Source organism: Manis javanica, chromosome 10, assembly GCF_040802235.1.
Source record: "Manis javanica isolate MJ-LG chromosome 10, MJ_LKY, whole genome shotgun sequence".
NCBI lineage: Eukaryota > Metazoa > Chordata > Mammalia > Pholidota > Manidae > Manis > Manis javanica.
In genome coordinates, this window is record NC_133165.1 from 105335566 (window position 1) to 105354480 (window position 18915).

Consider the following 18915-nt stretch of genomic DNA (forward strand, 5'->3'; position numbering starts at 1 on the left):
CAGCAAATATTTCGTTCTTAGCAACTGAAGATACAAAATGTATGAGTATATGGCAAGTGCTTAGAACAGTGCCTGGTACATAGATGGTGTTAGCTTCTACCAGTACCTTTACCACCACCACCAACAATAACACCATCACCACCACCACCAACACCATCACCACCATCACCACCACCAACACCATCATCACCATCACCAATACCAATACCACCAATACCAACACCACTGTCACCACCAGCACCAACACTAATACCACCAACATCACCAACAACACCAGCAACACCAACACCAACTTCATCACCATCACCAGCAACACCATCACCAACTACACCGTCACCAACTACACCGTCACCAACAATAACAACACCATCACCACTGCCTATATATCCCACACAAAGTCTGGCACTAAGAAGGTTTTCTGCGACTGTTTTATCGAATGATGGATGATAAGGTATTTCTCATAATCACTCACACTCCCAGGAGGGACAGCTTTCAGTGTCGGAAAATCGGTGCTCTGATGCTGAGTCCCCAGAGAAGCCACTTGCCCATCCTCCTTCCCTGAGCCAGCGGACCCGTCCATCCTTCTCCTGGAAGTGGGTCAGTCCTACCTTAACTCTCTGACCCCAGTGGGCAGGAGTGAGTTCCCCTCCCCCTGCCAGAACAGGGGGCCTGGCCCTGCTCTGTAAGCCCCTCTTCTTTCCCTCCACGTCAGGAGGGCCTTGAATCTGAAGCCCAGCCCCGAAGCAGAAGACAATTTCCAAACAGAAACTAAGAGGTGAAAGGAGGCTGGGGCAGCGGGGAGATCAACACCGGCCGCGGGGTCCTTCTTCAACGGACTGTGAGGCATGAACGCTGAGAGGGTCTCTGAGAATAAAGTTCCAGAGACAAGGGCCTAAAGACAGAGATAGAAGTGTCCAGAAGGACTGAGGGAAAAAAGTTATGAAAAACGGCATTCTGTGGACATCTCTGTTTCTCCATTAAACTCTCTGGGATTTACCTAGAGGGGAAAAAGCAAAGGCTGATGGAGTTGCCTGACTGAAAACAGATCCTACATTTTAAAGGGAAATTAGGTGTCTGGGCTTCTGGAAAGACAAGGGATGTTTATTTCAGAATTACTCCAGCAGCCTCCAGCACCCTGAGGAGCTTTGTAAGGCTCAGTCTAATTGCAGCATTGTTCTACTGTAACAAATCACCACAGTTTAGCAGCCTAAAACAACATAAATTATTCTCTTACAGTTCTGGAGGTCAGAGTACAAATTGAGTCTCACTGAGCTTAAAATTAAGGTGTCCCCTTCTGGAAGCTCTAGGCAGAACCCCTTCCCATGCCTTTTCCCGCATCTAGAGCCTGCCCACATTCCTTGGCTCATGGCCCCCTCTTCCATCTCCAGGACCATCTATGGCCAGTCCAGCCCTTCTCACACTGCATCATTCTGATGCTGACTCTTCTGCCTCCCTCTTCTCCTTTTAAAGGACCCTTGTGAGTGCACTGGGCCCACAAGGGGAATCTAGGCTGCTCTTTGTCTTAGAGTCAGCGGATCAGCAACCTTAATTTCATCTGCTACTTTCATTCCTTCCACCCTTGCCATGTAATTTAATATATTCACAGAATCAAAGAATTAGGATGTGGACTTCTTTGGGGACCATTATTTTGCTGCCACAAGATGTTAGGCATATAGGATTGTATTCTGATTCTGTCAAAATCGGTGGGTAATTCATGCCTGGACCTGGAAGTGGTTTTCCATTGTCCAGAAATGGGACCAAACCAAGTTAATGTGACTTCAGGAGAGTTACTTAACCTCTCTGACTAACCCTTTCTTTTCTTACCTCTAAATAGAGAGTTTAACTGTAAGTTCTCTAATGCACAACCACAGATTTACCATCCCAAGCCCAGGATCCGGCACATGGTAGACACTTTGTAAATGTGCTGACGAGGGTATTAGTGGTGTCCTTCCCAGCTTTCCAGGTCTGTGATTACATGAGTCACAGTTCTATATAACAGAACACAGATTCTCAAAATGTGTATTCATATCTGTTAAGAAACTTCTCCTGGGAAAAACAGTGTATCATTTTTCTTTGTAACACAAATCTTTGTACTAGAAAACACTTGATTACACACACACACACACACACATACAGTGGATGATGGATGGACAACTGTGAAAGTGTGTGTATATATATATATATATATATATGTATATTTTTACATCTACGTGTATGTATATTCACAGAGTGTGTGTACATGTGTGTTTGTATCTGCACACACATGCCTCAGTTTCATAATCTGTAAACTAATCATAATAATAATACCAACTGAGGAGACCATTAAAAGAACTAAAATAGTTAATAAATGAAAACACTTAGAATAGTGTCTGGCTCATAGCAAGCAGCATATAAAATCTTAACTATTGTTTTTCATCAGTATTATTATTATCTTGCCACAACACTGAATGGATCAGTTCCATAAATCACCCTGCTGTGAGAAGAGGGCTCCCAGCCATTTGGGGGAATCTGGTACAGCTTGCTGAGGAAAGTGGTGTTTGAGTCATGCCTTAGAGGAAAGTGGAATCACCCCCTGTATAAAGCTGAAGGAACAACATTCTAGTTGGGAGGAACCGTGTGATCAGAAGCCTGGAGGTGGGGAGTCCTATCAAGGAAAGTGAATTACTGTGACACTTTGGGAATGGTTTGAAATTTGGTCGGGCAGGTAGATGAGGTAAAGGTCATAGAGGTACTTAAATGCCTGATTTAGAAGTTGCAGTCTTATCCTCTAGGCAGTGGGGAGCCACTGAAGGTTGTTGAAGTGGAGAGGGTGGTCGAGAGCTCAAGACATTGCTCTAGGCAGCAAGAGGCATTTAAAACCACAGAGATCATTTAGTCTTTGGACTGCCATAACAAACGCCATAAACTGAGTGGATTGAAAACAGTAGAAAGTGATTCTCTCACGGTTCTGGAGGCCAGAAGGCAGAAATCAAGGTGTCGGCAGGATTAGTTCCTACTGGAGGCTCTGCGGGTGAATTGGCCGTGCCCCTCTCCTGGCTTCTGGCGGCCGCCAGCTATGCTTGGTGTTCCATGGTTTGTAGACACATCACTTCGACCTGTCTGCATTTTCTCCAGCCACCTCTGTGTCTCTGTGTCCCAACTCTCCCTCTGCTTTTCTTCATCGGAGACACATGCCGTTGGATTTGTGGCCCGCCCTAAATCCAGAATGATCTCATCTTAAGACCCTTAATTACTTCTGTAAGACCCTTTTAGCAAATAAGGTCACATTCTGGGTGTTCCAGTGTTAGGACACAGGCATATCTTTGAGAGTCACCATTCACCCTACTCGAGGCAGCTATAACAGTTGTCCAGAACATGTCTATACTTAAATACCAAATTCCTGCAATCACATGGGATAGAGCTTTCAGAAGTGCAGAAGTGCCATGGAGCCCTGAGTCATTTTTTTTCTTCCCGTGGTTCTTCTTGTCTGTTAAAGTAAATGTGGTGTCTGGGGGCCAGGCTTGGTGAGGTGGGTGGTGGGGAGCAATTGTGATACAGCTTAACTCAGAGGTTCTCTACTTGGATGCATAGTAGAACCACCCAGGAGCATGCTGCAAAAATACCAGTGCCTGGGCCCTGCCCTCTTAGATTCTGGCTTCATTGGTCTGGGGTGGAGACTGGGTATCCTCACTTTTTAAAACTCCTCAAGTTATTCTCATGTGCAGCAAGGGTTAGTTAACTCATGGGTTTCCAGTAAGGGCAACAGAGCACCAAGAGGGTGAAAACTGGGTGTTAGGGGACAAAAATCCCCTTAGGTATTACAATGGCTTGTGACCCTTCAAAGAGCCACAGTACATAAACAGGCACACAGTGTATCTATGGTATTGAAATTCCATGGGATAGGGTGTTTTAAAATATAATGTATTAATAGAAAATGTGAGGTACAGTAAGGCCAACTGATCAGGAGACATTGAACAGATAGTTGGTTACTCTCAGTTCCCAGGAGGAGAGAGCATGGCACACCCAGGGAGGGGGCACACAGGAAGGCACCGGGGTGGGTCCGGAGGCAGAGGGAGGGGAAAACATGGGCGAGAGTCTTTATTGTGGTTTCCTCACAAAGGAACTGGGGAAGCAGGGGAAGCAAATTCAGGATTGGCTAGTTTGAATAATTTCATGGGCTCTGGGGCATAGGAGCTGTGTCCCTAGTTGTCTGGTACCTGGCCCTGGGGTGATTAGGGCAGGTGGATAGTGGTCTGGAGGTGAGAGCCTGACTAAGGAGGTGATTGTGAGTGTGGGCTCTGCATTGGGTGGTTTGAAAGGCACACTCCCTGGCTAGTTCACTACCTCTAGGAGCTGGCTAATGGTAGTGGGGGTGGGGAGGCAGGTAGGCCAGACCCTCCAGTGGCAGCAAGGCCCCTGGTGTCAAAGCATCAAAACAGAGATGATAAAAGACATGGTGAAGTATCATGGAGATGGGGGGTGGAGAGGGAAGGAAATGTCCAAAAAGAGTTCTTAGCAGGAGGGACTACAGTAAAGAGTTGAGAAACATTGAGTTATATCTGGGCTACTTCATATATTCCTTGAGAGAACTCCCAGAACACGTGCTGGGAGTAAGTATCTCCCCACAAGCATCCTTACCCAGATGTATAGCTGAATAGGGCCCCTCTTCGCCAGCAAGGACTGTGCACTCATTTCCCCAGGGGCCCACGGCCTTGTCAAAAGTGAGGTACTTTTTAACAGCAGCAACAAATGAGAATTTAGAGTCCTCTTGTGGTTTATTTTGCTCTACAATCAGCTGCTGAATTTGGCCTAATGGAATTCTAATGTTTTTAAAAGCCAATTTAGTAATCTTTGTATTTTCGATGGATTGTGAAAGCCCTATTAGTTATTTATATCATCCACACACGTGCATGGCTGCAAATGGCAGATTTATGCTTTTATGTGCCATTAACATCTACATTGTGTTAACAGCAGCATTTAGCCAGCTCTTAAATGTCGGCCTAATCTCTATGCTCATACACACACACACACACACACACACACACACACACACCTCTGTCATACTCTGTAGTCAGTCGTGGGGTATGTCAACTTATTAACCATTCTAGTGAATAGTTCCTCTCCATATCATACCAAATAAATGATATGTCTATAGTCACTAGGCTGTTTAATTAAAGATAATCCGTCTTTGAAGACTTAGAACACAATTAAATATACTTAACACTAAAACTTGGTTGAACATGATTTAATCTTTCTTGCATGATTCAGGATCTTACAGGCCTTAGGGACCTTCGTTATGAATATAAACGATCATGCTCTTACTCTGCAGAAGTTCCATCGGAAGATTTCCTGTTGGAAGCTTGCCAAGCACATGGGTTTCCACTATAGAAGGTACCCTCTCAATTACCAAGAAATGATTTCTAGATATCCCGGGGATGACAAATCTGTGAATATTGTGGTTGGCATAAAATGCTTTGACAGCTGGTGTGAAATCCGTTTTTCAGCCCTTTTATTTCTCTGATAGGGAGAAATCCTCAGTGAGGTGCTAATGTATCATTAACACCTTTGTTTAAAATTTACTAATCTTTCTTTTCCATCAAGAACTACCCAGGATTCATTCATTAATCTGTCTTGTGTTTATTAAGCAAGTCTCAGTGAGTGAGTCACAGAAGCCTTGGAGAGTTGACAACAGGGAAGGGTACAGCTAAATTTGTTTCAGGGCACATAATGTATATTCAAATAATGAAACTGGAAGGTTTCTTAAATGGATGTATCCTGCCTTACCACCCCTACTGCCCATCATTTCTTCTCTTCCCTTTCTAATATGATCATCTTCACTAGTTGAACTATATTCAGATACTTAATGGCTTAAAATTAAAATTAATCTAGGAAAGAAATGACTAAAAATAGCCATGGCATACCCTTTAAAAATAAAAGGCAAAAACTGATAGAACTACAAGGAGAAATAGGTAAATCCACAACTGTAGTTGGAGATTTCAACACCCCTCTCCCAGAAATGGACAGATCTAGCAGGCAGAAAAACCAGTAAGGGCAGAGTTGAACTCACCAGCAGCATCAATCAACTGGATATAATGGACATCTGTTCACTTCCTCATCCAGCAACAAAACAAAATGTACATTCTTCTCAAGTTCACATGGAACATTCATCAAGGTAGACCACATTCTAGACTATCAAGCACCCTAACAAATTTAAAAGAATAGAAGTCATACAATGTTTTTCCTTAGATCACAATGGAATGAAACTAGAAATCAACAACAGAAATTTAGAAAATTCCAAACACTTGAAGTCTAATAAACACACTTCTATAAAACATATGGGTTAAAGAAGAAATCTCAAGACACATTTAAAAAATATTTTGTACTAAATGAAAATTAAAACACAGCTTAAAAGTTGTGGAATGCAACAAAAGAAGTGGTTAGAGGAAAATTTATAGCAGTGAATACATACATATTAGAAAATAAGAAAGATATAAAACCAGTAATAAATATTAGAAAATAAGAAAGATGTAAAATCAATTATTTAAGCTTTTGCATCAGAAACTAGGTAAAGAAGAATGATTTAAATCCAAAGTAAGCAAAAGAAAAGAAATAAAAAGAATTAGAGTAGAAATCAATGAAATAAAAACAAGAAAAGAGAGAAAATGAACTAAACCAAAAGCTGGCCACTTGAAAAGATTAATAAAAGTGATAAGCCTCTCACCAGGCTAACTAAGAAAAAGTTAGAAATTAATAATATCAGAAATGAAAGAGGGGATGTCACAACAGATCTCATGGACATTAAAATAATAATAGAGATACTATGAACAACTCTGATAATTTTGATAACCTAGGTGAAATGGACCAGTTTATTGAAAGACCCAATCTACTCAATCTAATTTGGACAATTAATAATATTCCAAAACAAAAAGTAACAGGCCCAAATGGGTTCACTGATGAATTCTACTTAACTTTTAAGGAAGAAATTATGCCAATTCTCTACAATCTTTCAGGAGATAGAAGCAGAGGGAGTACTTCCTAACTCATTCTATGAGTCCGGCATTTCTCTAGTACCAAAACCAGACAGAGATATTACAGGAAAGCTACCGACAAATATCTCTCATGAACATAGATGCAAAAGTCCTCAACAAAATACTTTCAAATTGAATACAATGTCATATAAAAACAATTATCCACCATGACCAAGTGGGATTTATCCCAAGTATGCAAGACTGGTTTGACATTCAAAAATTATTTAATGGAATCCATCACCTCAATAGACTAAAGAGGAAAAATCACATAACCTTATCAATAGATGCAGAAAATCCTTTTACAAAGCCCAGCACTCATTCATGATAAAAACTCTTAGTAAACTTAGGAAAGAGGGAAATGTCCTCAATTTGATAAAGAATACCTACAAAACCTCTACAGCTAACATGATGCTTTATGGAGAAAAGCTTGAAGCTCTCTTGAAGACCAGGAAGAAAGCAAAGATGTCGCCTCTCACCAGTGATTATCAGCATTATACTGAAAGCGCCAGCTAATACAATACGGCAAGAAAAGGAAATGCAAGGTATACAGATTGGGACAAAAGAAATAAAACTGTCTTTGTTCACAGATGGCATGACTATCTATGTAGAAAATACAAAAGAGTTGACAAAAAACTCCTGGAAATAGTAAGTTTCCAGGATGCAAGGTTAATAAACAAAAGTCAATTGCTTACTTATATACCATCAATGAACAAGTAGAACAACAAAATATGTGCAAGATCTATATGAGGAAAGCTACAAAACTCTGATGAGTATTAAAAAGATTTAAATAAATGGAGATATGTGCCATGTTCATGGATAGGAAGATAATATTGTCAAGATGTCACTTCTTTCCAACTTTCTCTAGATATTCAATGCAATCCCAGTCAAAATGTCAGAAAGCTATTTTGTACATATTGACAAACTGATTCTAAAGTTTAGATGGAAAGGCAAAAGACCCAGGTTAGCCAGCACAATAAAAGGACAACAAAGTTAAGGACTGAATAATACCTGACCTCAAGATTTACCATAAAGCTATAGTAATCAAGAGAGTGTAGTGTTGGCAAAAGAACAAAGAGATTGATGGAACAGAACAGACACCCCAGAATAGACCCCTGTGATATAGTTGACTAATCTTTCACAAAGGAACAAAGGCAATACAATGGAGCAATGATGTCTTCAACAAATGGTTCTGAAACAACTGGACTTTCATGTGCAAAAAGATGAATCTCGACACAGACTTTATATCCTTTACAGATACTAACTCAAAATGGATTACAGACCTAAATGTAAAGTATAAAACCTTCTAGAAAATGCCTAAAACATAACATAGGAGAAAACCTAGATGACCTTGGTGGGGTATGGCAGTGACTTTTTTGATATAACACCAAAGGCACAATCCATGACAGAAATAATTGATAGGCTAGACTTCATTAAAATAAAAAACTTCAGCTCTGCAGAAGACAATGTCAAGAGACTGAGAAAACAAAACACAGACTGGGAGAAAATATTTGCAGAAGAGAGCATCTGATCAAGGATTGTTATCCAAATATATGACAGACTCCTTAAAACTCAACAGTAAGAACCCAATCCAATTTAAAAAATGGGCCAAAGACCTTAACAGACACCTCGTCAAGTAAGATACAAAGATGGCAAATAAGCACATGAAAACATGTTCCATATCATATGGCATCAACCAGATTTCCATATATTAACTCATTTGAGCTTCCAATGGCCCTGTGAGGATTATACTATGACCATTTCCATATTATTCACAAGGAAACCTAGGTATAGGAAGGCTAAACAGGCTGAGGGGACGTTGCTATGCAGCCGAGCATTTGGTCGGACTCCAGGATCCACACTCGTTCGACTCTGCTGGGAGGCATCTGTTTCCCCAGGTGGCAGCTGCACTGTTATGCTCCCCTGGGAAGCCTCTATAAAGCTCCTGGGCCAACCTGGGCTCACCCTTTGCTCTTGTGTTTCTCCCATAGTGTTTCAGTTGGTGGTGGGTCTGCCTCCCCTGCCAACTGGGAGCCTTTGAGGGCAGAAACATGGCCTACTGTCTTTGTGGCTCTCAGTGTTTGCAGTTGATTGAATAAATGATCCGTAAGTATCTTCATATTTCTTTTTAGGTCAGTATGCTTATTCCTCTTATATACTTCAGACTCCACTCATTTCTAAAAATTCTCTATCTTTGTGTTTTCTATCTCTTATTTCTTTTGATGGTTTGACTTAAGACTTCCTGATAACTTTCCATTTGAATAAGATTCATTACGGGAGAAAAACAATGAACCACTATCTGGATTTATCCTAACTGGAATATGGCATGCCTCTCACAGGTTAGGTGGGTTTGTCAAGCCAGCCCTGAATTTGTTAACCACTGCCAAGTCTCTTAAAAATAATTAAGGGTTCCCAGGGCCTCTCTTGTCCCCTCCTGGCCTGAGCCAGGAGCTCTGTCCTCTCGCTTTATCTCTAAATAAAATTCTCTGCCTTCCTCTCCTAAAAAAAAAAAGTGAGGGTTCCCAGACCATTTTGCAAATATTTAAAAGAATCTGATAACTACCTATGCTGTTTCCTAATAAATTTAACAGTAAAAGAAAGCCTTCTGGCATCGTGTTATTGAATTCCTAAATCTTGAGCTTTGAAGAACTTCACTTGGATTATTAGCAGACATTTATGGACCCCCCCCCTTTTCTGTGCCAGGTTGTCCATATATATTATCCTATTACTGCCTCCCAGCCACACTAGGAGGTAGATAGTATCAACATATCACGGACGGAGAAATGGAGGCTCAGAGAAGCAAAGCAACAAGCCCTGTGCCACACAGCTGGGAGCAGGGTAGGAATCTGAACCTGGCAGATCTGTCTGGTGCCTGTTCAAGAGCTGGTCTGCTGCACCTCAGCTGCTTCTTTCCCATTTCTTAAAGCTGGTACTGGTGCCAGGAACGGTCACTTTAAATTCTGGGGATAACTTAGCAGAAAACAAGTTCGAGCTTGGCAGGCAGAATTTGGAGAGTTTGTTCCTCTCTTGCAGCCAGAGACAGACGAGGCAGAACCCAAGCCTGTGCCCAGGGTCTGTATATCATCTCCTTTTTCATCACCATCATCAGCATCATCATTGAGGGGAGAATGGCTGAGTGATGCTGGCTGTCTTACTCAGTTTCCTCATGGTGGGTGAGAAATGCTGGGAGGAGAGAAAGGATGGCAGGGCATTACATTTGCCAAGGGGCCATCCTATGCATCTAGGACGGAAGGCATATAGGGAGGCAGAAGTGCATACTTGATTGCCCCCATCAGAGACAGAATGACGGATGTGGTTGGCCCAGGGGCCCACCCAAAGGGGAAGTTTGCATATTTTATGTTCTAAGTGACCTGACCAAAATGATGTCTGTCTCCAGTCACATAAGATTTTGGAAAGATGATCCTCAAGACTGTTTGAATATAGACAGTAAATAAACAAGGCTGCACATTTATGGAAACAGGGTATTTAGCAGGCTTTTACTGTAGGCTGAGGCTTTCAGTGTACGGTCGTACCTTGGAGATACTGTGGGTTCCGTTCCCGACCGACCACCACAATGAAGTGAATATTGCAATAAAGTGAGTCAAATAATTTTTTTAGTTTCCCAGTACATGTACAAGTTATGTTTACACCAGACTGTAGTCCATGAAGTATGCAATAGCATTATGTCTAAAAAAATATGTATATACATAACTTAAAGAAAAAGCACTTTATTGCTAAAAAATGCTAACCATCATCTGAGCTTTCAGGAAGTTGTCACCTTACTGCTGGTGGAGGGTCTTGCCTTGATGTTGATGGCTGCTAACTGATCAGGGCGGACAACTGGGGTGGCTGTAGCGATTTCTTGAAATAAGACAACAGGGAACTTTGTCATATTGACTGACTCCTCCTTTCATGAACAATTTCTCTAGAGTGTGTGATGCTGTTTGATAGCATTTTACCCACAGTAGAACTTCTTTCAAACTGGAGTCAATCCTTTCCAACCCTGCTGCTGCTTTACCGACCAAGTTATGTAGTGTTCTAAATCCTCTGTCGTCATTTCAACAATCTTCCCAGCATCTTCACCAGGAGTAGATTGCATCTCAAGAAACCACTGGTCACAGGTCCCCACAACAAATATAATAATAATGAGAAAGCTTGAAATATTGCAACAATTAACAAAATATGACACAGAGACACGAAGTGAGCAAATGCAGTTGGAAAAATGGTGTCAACACACTTGGTTGGCCCTGGGTTGCCACAGACCTTCAATCTGTAAAAAATTCAGTATCTGCAAAGTGCAATACAGCAAAGTGCAATAAAATGAGGTATGCCTGGATTATTTTGTTTATGCACCACGATAAACTGATGAAGCAGATATTTGGACCCCTCTTTGCAGACATGGAATCTGACTGGGGATCTGGGAAGTTCTTTGTCCAGGTTGCACAATGGGCTGCTGCTGGATTGGAGCCCAGGTAGGCCAGGCCCACTCTGCCCCACCTATGGCCATTCCTAGAGCAGAGAGCTCTGGCTAGGTATGGGGCACTCAAAGGTATTAGTTCATCATCTTTTAGGATCCACAGACCCCTTTGAGAATGTGAATGAACTTCGCCTTACACAAATGCACAACCCACCCAGAGTCATAGAATTCCAGGGAGACCATGACCCCTTCAAGCTCATCATAAACTGTAGTTTATGATCACCTGCTCTCCAGGGAAATTATTCCCTTTAGGTCTAATCAAAGTCATATTTGAACCTTGGTTCCTCACCCTCTCCAACCTTGAGTTGAATCTTAATCACCTGTCCTTGAACTTGAGTCTTAATCTCCAAGCCGTGGCTACTTTTGGCTCCAGGAATGGATATTGATGAGTAGTCCGAAAGTCAGGCATGTGTCTGACAGAGATATGATCCTGGGAATCTCTTATTGACATAGTTGATTTTTTTTTGTAATTTTTTTTTTGGTATCACTAATCTCCAATTACATGAAGAACATTATGTTTACTAGGCTCCCCCCTTCGCCAGGTCCCCCCCACAAGCCCCATCACAACATTATACATGCTAATCGTAATGCTCCCTTTTGTTTTCTCTGCCATAGTTGGTTTTTATACAAAAAAAATAACTATAGTTTATGTGCCTACCCCATATAAAGTCCTCAAAAAAAAATAAAAACCTGGTATATGATCTTTCCCTTCAATTATAGAGTCCCCAAATCTCAGTCATCTAGCTTTCAACACTTCTTTGAATAATTATATTTTCACATTTAAATTTCATAGCCCTCTAAAAGAAGGAGGAATAATCCCAAGGGGAATTGTTTATTCTCACTATAAAGAATAAAGTAGTCCAAAGCTAGATTTATGCACATTAACTGATTTCATCTCAGTTAACATATACTGAGCATCTCTCCTATTTGCTCAGCACATGCAGAATACCTCACACACATTGTCTTATTTCACCCTCCCCCAGCCACCCCGTGAAGGAGATAAGGCCGTTACTCTGACCCCTATTTCACAGAAGAGGAAACTGAGGGTCAGAGGGGCTCTGTGACCTGCCCAAGGGTAAACATAGGTGAGTAGTGGCAGAGCCAGGACTGAAACTCTGGGTTCCAGATCAGTCCATTTCTTTGTGCCTCGACTTAGGTGTGAAGCAGCACTTCAGACGCAGGTCTCGGGTAAGAACACTGCATGCAATACGAACACCGAGAAGCAATCCTGGGAGTACATGCAAAGGGTCATTTTTTACTATTAATTTTTTACATTAGAAAATGTCATCCTCCCTGACATTAGGGTTCTCTTGAGGGTCTTCTTTGCTGTGAAGCCCCCTACTGCCACCCTGCCCCAGTGGAGGGCCTCGTCACCTGGAACCTTGGGTCACTTACCACATTAGGTCATGATCATCTGGTGCCATCTGCAGTGAGCTTTCCAAGTGCAGCAAATCTCTGCATAGAGTCAGGGATATCAGAGGCACCAGGTGGGGAGCATTCATTGCCATAGCAATGGCTACTGGACTTGGCCTCTGACCAGATGTCTCAGCATGTGAGCAGACAGCAGGCTGCCAGGATGACTCAGGGTGTCCCTGCCTGGGATGAGCAGGGGGATGACTCATCTGTTAAGGGAAAGGGACAGGCAGGAGGTTGGCCTTGGATGACAGGTGTTTCTGAAGGTATCGTCTTCTCAGAAAGGCTGAGGGTTTCTGAAGTACAGGGATCACCTCTTGGTCATCTCTACATCCTGTGTGAGCCAAGCACTACACTAGGTAGTAGCCAATAAATGGTGAACTGTATCGTCTAATTAATACCAAGTTGTGCACTGGCATAGTTCACAGTGTTTTCCAAACTGCCCATCATAACCCATTAATGGATCACAAAATCACTTTTGGTGCTGCAAACCAGCATTTTTATTAGTAAGATAGAGGAGAACAAAAGTGAAAAGCCCAACCTCCTAGAGTAAAAAATTAAGAGTGCATAATACCTATAAGGGTCAGTTATTTTCCATGAAAAACATGAAAACTGTGTGTTGGTGGTGGTGGTGGTGTGTGGGTCCTGGGCCACAATATAAGACTCATTATTGTTCTGAGTCACAGTCAAGCATGTTTGAAAAAACAATGGTTAGAGAACAATCTTAGGAAGAAACTTATTTAACCAGTTGCCTGATAATAGGAACATTAAAATCTAATGGTCATTTGCTTCGTTCATCCATGTATTCAGTACTCATCCAAAAAAATGTCTACTCTAGTTGCCTTCTCCAAAGGGCCAGCCTGTAAGGCATGAATGAAGGTGGAACATTCAGGACTGACTGGGTGTGGCTGAAGCCACTGATCAGGTAGCATGGGCCAAAAGAAGTGTGTGACAGGTGCCATCTCATGCCTGCCCATCTTTCAAAGAGGAACCGTCATTTGCTGAGCTTTTGTTGTTAAAGCAGGGCGAGTAGACTTGGACAGCTGACCTTTTGCATTCTGTCTCCCTGTCTCTCCTCACCCTTCCAGTTGGCTTAAAAAATTCACCACCTGCATATTAATACTGTTCCATTGTCCCAGATTATTTTGTCATTGACAGTCTTGTCTCTTCAGTTAATTTATACACTACTTAAAAATTTCTTCTGTTCCTTTTGCATCTCCAAAATGCCTAGTAGGGTTGGGAATACAGTACTCACTCAATAAATGCTTCCTACTTATTGACAGCTGCTCATTGGTCAGGTCCTTGCTAAGATATCCCTTCATTACTCATCTTCTTCTACCATAATATATATATCACATGGCTTTGAGTTACATATGTAACAGTCTGTCTTCTTTGTGTAGACCGTGAGCCCACTGAGGGCAGGGAGTATGTATATTCTGTCCACCACTGTATCCCTAATGCAACACAATGCCTGTCTGCCTTGTTCATTGCATCCTCAGTGATTGGCACTTGATAGGTGCATGTGTTAGTTATCACCATAGTGATGCTGAGTAACAAGCAATCCCACTATCTCACAGGCATACCAAATTAGCATTTTTTTGTAGGGTGGGGGCAGCTCTAAGCTGCAGTTTGGTACTGGATCTGTACCACGTGTCTTTCCTTTTCCTTAGACCTGCAAGCTAGCCAGGGAATGTTTTCTTTAGGATGACTGCAGAGGTACAAGAGAGCAAGTTCAGCTGCACTTTCAGGCCTTTGGTTCCATCTTGTCTATTAATATATCTCAGGCCAAAGTAAGTCAAGAAGTCGAGCCCGAAGTCAAGGAGCAGGGAAACACACTCTGCTTGTGGAGGTTTGGGTGATCAAGGGAACAGTGAATATTTTGACTAACTGACCAAAGTAAGCTCTCAGGCTCTTGCTAAATGTTCATAGAATGGAAAGGGAGGGAAGAAAATAATTGGATTCCAGGATTTCCCCTAGGTTTTCATAGTGCAAGATACAAAAGTCTGTGGGGACTCCTCTATCTCCTTACATATGGCTCTACAGAGAAAGCCAGAGCCTGCCTAACAGATAACAGCCCAACCTCCTAGAGTGAAATATTTGTTGAGCAGATAAAGCGTGCCCGCAGAAGTACCACCAGCAAAGACCCAGACTCTTCCTCCAGGGTGCTCAGTGACAGTGGCTGCCTCTGGGGGTGGGGGGTGAATGGGACCGGTTCCACTGGCTTCTCAAGGGGCATCTCTGAGTGGATCGAATCCCTGCCAGGCTGAAGGAAAGGATTCTATTTTGTGTCCCTCAGAAATGTGGGTGTACAGATGAATGCCTGTATGTTTGTTACAATCAGCAGGTCAGAACTTTGAGGAAATCTTTCAAAAATAGCTCTAAACCAAGCTCTTGGTTCCCACGTTGGCTTCAGGGTACCAACTTCCATGCAGTTTGGGGTTAATGCCAGGTTTTGCACCCTTCCCTTGGTTAATTGAAAAATTAACATCTGCTTTTCTTTCATTCTCTCTCCCCACCAACTGCAGGAGCGCTGTGCCTGCCAGACAGCCTGAACCTTCACAGAGACCCGCAGCGGTCAAACAAGCCGGGAGAACTGCCCATGTTCAGCCAGTCAGAGCTGAGGACCATTGAGCAGTCCTTGTTGGCCACCCGCGTGGGCAGCATCGCAGAACTGAGTAAGTTGGACGCTGGTTCTCATGCCCTCTCTGTGCCCAAGCTGCCATTTCCCTCAGGGCAGTGCTTTGTAACCCTGCCAGGTGACACCTTTTATGGGGCACCTGCTGTGCATGCAAAACAGTGCCAAGAATGGCCAGCAGAGAGGAAGGTGACGGCTCTGGAGTGAGGCGGGCCTGGTCAATTTCCTGACTCTGTCACTGCTGTAGGTCAAGTTCTTAACCTTTTCTGAGCCTCAGTTTCCCACTCTCTAGAATACAGAAAATAATAGTCCCTAGCTTAGAGCATAGGTGATTCAGTGAGGTAATGTCAATAAATGGGTTTGCCAGGTGCCTGACTCACAGTATATCCTCTGTAAATGGTGGCTGTTCACTGTTGATTTCCAGCGGGCTCCATTAAGCATCTGTCAGATCACGTGTCTCCTCTGTTCAGTCATCCACTGGCTTTCCATCTGACCCACAGGAAAAGCTGAAGTCCTCAGAATTGATTCTGGGCCACCCCTGCCCCCATATCCCTCAGATTTCTCCTTCCCCTCTCCCCTGAGGCCCACTGAACTCCAGCCACCCTGGCCCCTTGTCGTTCCTTGAACGTGGCAGGCATACCTCAGGACCTCAGGACCTTTGTAGTTCCCGTTCCATCTTCCTTGCCCACTCTTCCTCCGGATATCCACGTGGCTGGCTCCATCACTAACTTCAATTTCATTCAAATGTTACCTTCTCCACTAAGCTTTCCCTGACCACCCTATTTAAAATCGTAACATCCTGAGGGCCCTATAACATTCCCCTATAGTTTTTTGTTTTTTAGTAACAGCTTCACTGTGAGATAATTTATGTATAGTTCACCTATTTGATGTGTACAATTCAATGGTTTTTAGCATATTTACTGAGGTATGTGACCATCGCCACAATCCAGTTTAGAATGTTTTCATCACCCCACCAGATACCTGGTAGCCATTAGCAACATCCTCCTTCCCTTTCCACCGTGCCACGCTGTGTATTTCACTCATTTATTTTTTTAAATACAAAATCTCTCTCTTTCCATCTCTCTCCCTACTGGAATATATTCTCACAGAGAGTATTTGTTTTTCTCATCGATGTAATCCTAACACCAAGAATACTGCCAGCTGCATAGGAGGCCCTCAGGAGAGATAAAGAAAAAGAGAGAGAGAAAGGAAGGAGGAGAAAGGTGGAGAGAAGGAAGGGATTGTCAAGTCAGGGCATTTGCCATGCTTGCCCACCCCGTAATTCAGGGCTGTGCTCTTTGAGTCTGGCCAACCAGAAGAAAAAGAACTGTATTTACTTATGACCCAATTGATCGTCAAATGGATTAGCTGTGTGTTGGTTCCTGTTGGGACTGAAGCATTGATTTCAGAAATGCTGGCTTATGTTAAAGTATGAGGTGGCCTGACATTCTAGAAAATCCTGAACTATGAAAGGATTCAGGACCCAGAAGGCAACTTGTGCTTTATCCAAAGGAAATCCCTGTACACCAGGACAGGCATTCTCCACTTAGTACACTGCCTGCGCCTGTGGAAAGGGAAGTCGTAGCTGATTCAAGCTGTACAGAGCTCTCTGGTCACTAGGGAGCTGCTTTCCTAACACCCGAATTTGTGGATTGCATTCCCATTCTTATCCAACCCCTGAAGTCACGAGATGCCTACAGTCACAGATGCCTCCAGCTAGCAGTCAGACGTAAGATTGTTCTTAAAACTTTGGGGAGCAGTCTATGGACCCTGCCTCAGGATAATATTTTTAAATGCATAAAATAAGTGCCTACATTGACAAAAGTAACCAATTATATTCCGTTTCTGAAATATTTTTAATAATCAAAATTGTGGTATAGTCATTCTATGCTTTTTATTAGCACATTACATAACAAGATCTAGCAGCAGCCCTGATGACCCCATTATTTGGAGGTGGTGATGTGTTTGAAGCATATTTTGAGACATCTCCAACAATTGTAATGGGATCAGGAAATGCCTACATTTTAGCAGCTCCGCAGGGATTCAGGTGCACATGGTCCCAGCAGCCCCCTTGGTGAAACACTGCTCTAAGAAGAAATGCCACATCATTTGGGACCCCCCCAAATTTCCAAGACATGCCCATGATCCTGGAAACACAGAATCTGGCTACAGGGTGGGTCGTGTCTACATGAGTGTATCGTGGGAAGAGGTTTTCCACCTTTCTTCCCCAGGTGCTCAAAGGTTTGTCCAGGGATATCTTAAAGGTCCTTCCTGGCATCTAGCACCAAGGATGGGGCCCTGCTTAACTTCAGAATTCTTTGAAGAAAGGATTTGCTTAACAAATCTGCACTTCACCCAAGCAGGCAGCCTGCAGGAATGGCTTACCGCATAAACTGTTTTTTAGGACAATTTGCTCTGTAAATTAAACGCTGTCATTGTTGTTGAATGTTGACTTTTGCATATGAATTGCTGGCACCCATATGGGTGCTGCTAATTATGAATGGGATTCGTACATTCATTAAGTCAGTCCTGTAAGAAGGTATGCACAGAAGCACATTGATACGCTGCATCTGAACTGAAGGTAATAAAATTACCTTCTTTTCAGATCTGACTGTAATTTAAACTGGCTTGCTCTGTAGTCTGAATCAATACAGCCTCGGTCTCTGTGTACACAGGAAGCTGTTCTTCATAGTCAAACATTTCTCTGCCAGTGTGGATTCTAGAAACTGCTGGTTTTCAGCAAAGGTGAGATGGAGAGCGTTTGTTCCCAGACATCCTTGTTTTTGCATCAGGCTGTCCAGAGTTGAGCCCCTCACCATTGCCTTCTTAGTAGCCAGTAATAATAACAGCAGCAGCTGATGTTACTGAACTAGGGAATGCTGATAAATCTATATGAGTTATTTTTAGTGTAACCATTATTGCCCACATTGATGTGGGAGTGGAGGCGAGAAGAGGAAAAACAACTTGTCTAAGTAAGATCAGCCATATGTGTGAACCAAAGGGCTTGAGATGGAATCTGGGTCTTAAGAGTGTATTCATGCCTCACCACTAAACTGCACCCCCTGGGGGAGGCCCAGCAGATAGTTCGACATGTTATAGGTGGGACTCCCTCTGCAAGTCTGGGGAGTCAGTCGGGACTGTGTTCCTTCCAGCTCAGAGGATCTGCAGTTTGCCCTGTAGGATGCATTGTGGAAGCTTTCCTGGAAGCAGAATTGGAAGTGTGGAAACACAAAGGAGGTATGAAGTACCTCACCAAACACACAGATGGCCAACCACCCCTGCAGGCTGAGACTTCTCCCTATAATGCCTGCTGCCTGTAGCCTTCGGGCATCATATTAAAATCCAAAACTGCCTTGATCAGCCAGGATGCCCAGAGCACTTGTCTT

At 42.9% G+C, this 18915-nt stretch overlaps 1 protein-coding gene across 4 annotated transcripts in view; it reads left to right on the plus strand.

Annotated features, from left to right (window-relative positions):
• Positions 1 to 18915, plus strand: part of ABTB3 (ankyrin repeat and BTB domain containing 3) — a 291411-nt gene that overhangs the window by 160573 nt on the left and 111923 nt on the right. For all 4 annotated transcript variants that reach the window (XM_037007083.2, XM_037007082.2, XM_037007081.2 and 1 more), the window contains exon 2: positions 15420 to 15569. In XM_037007083.2, the coding sequence (XP_036862978.1) occupies positions 15420 to 15569 (150 nt within the window). The remainder of the gene's footprint in view (positions 1 to 15419; positions 15570 to 18915) is intronic.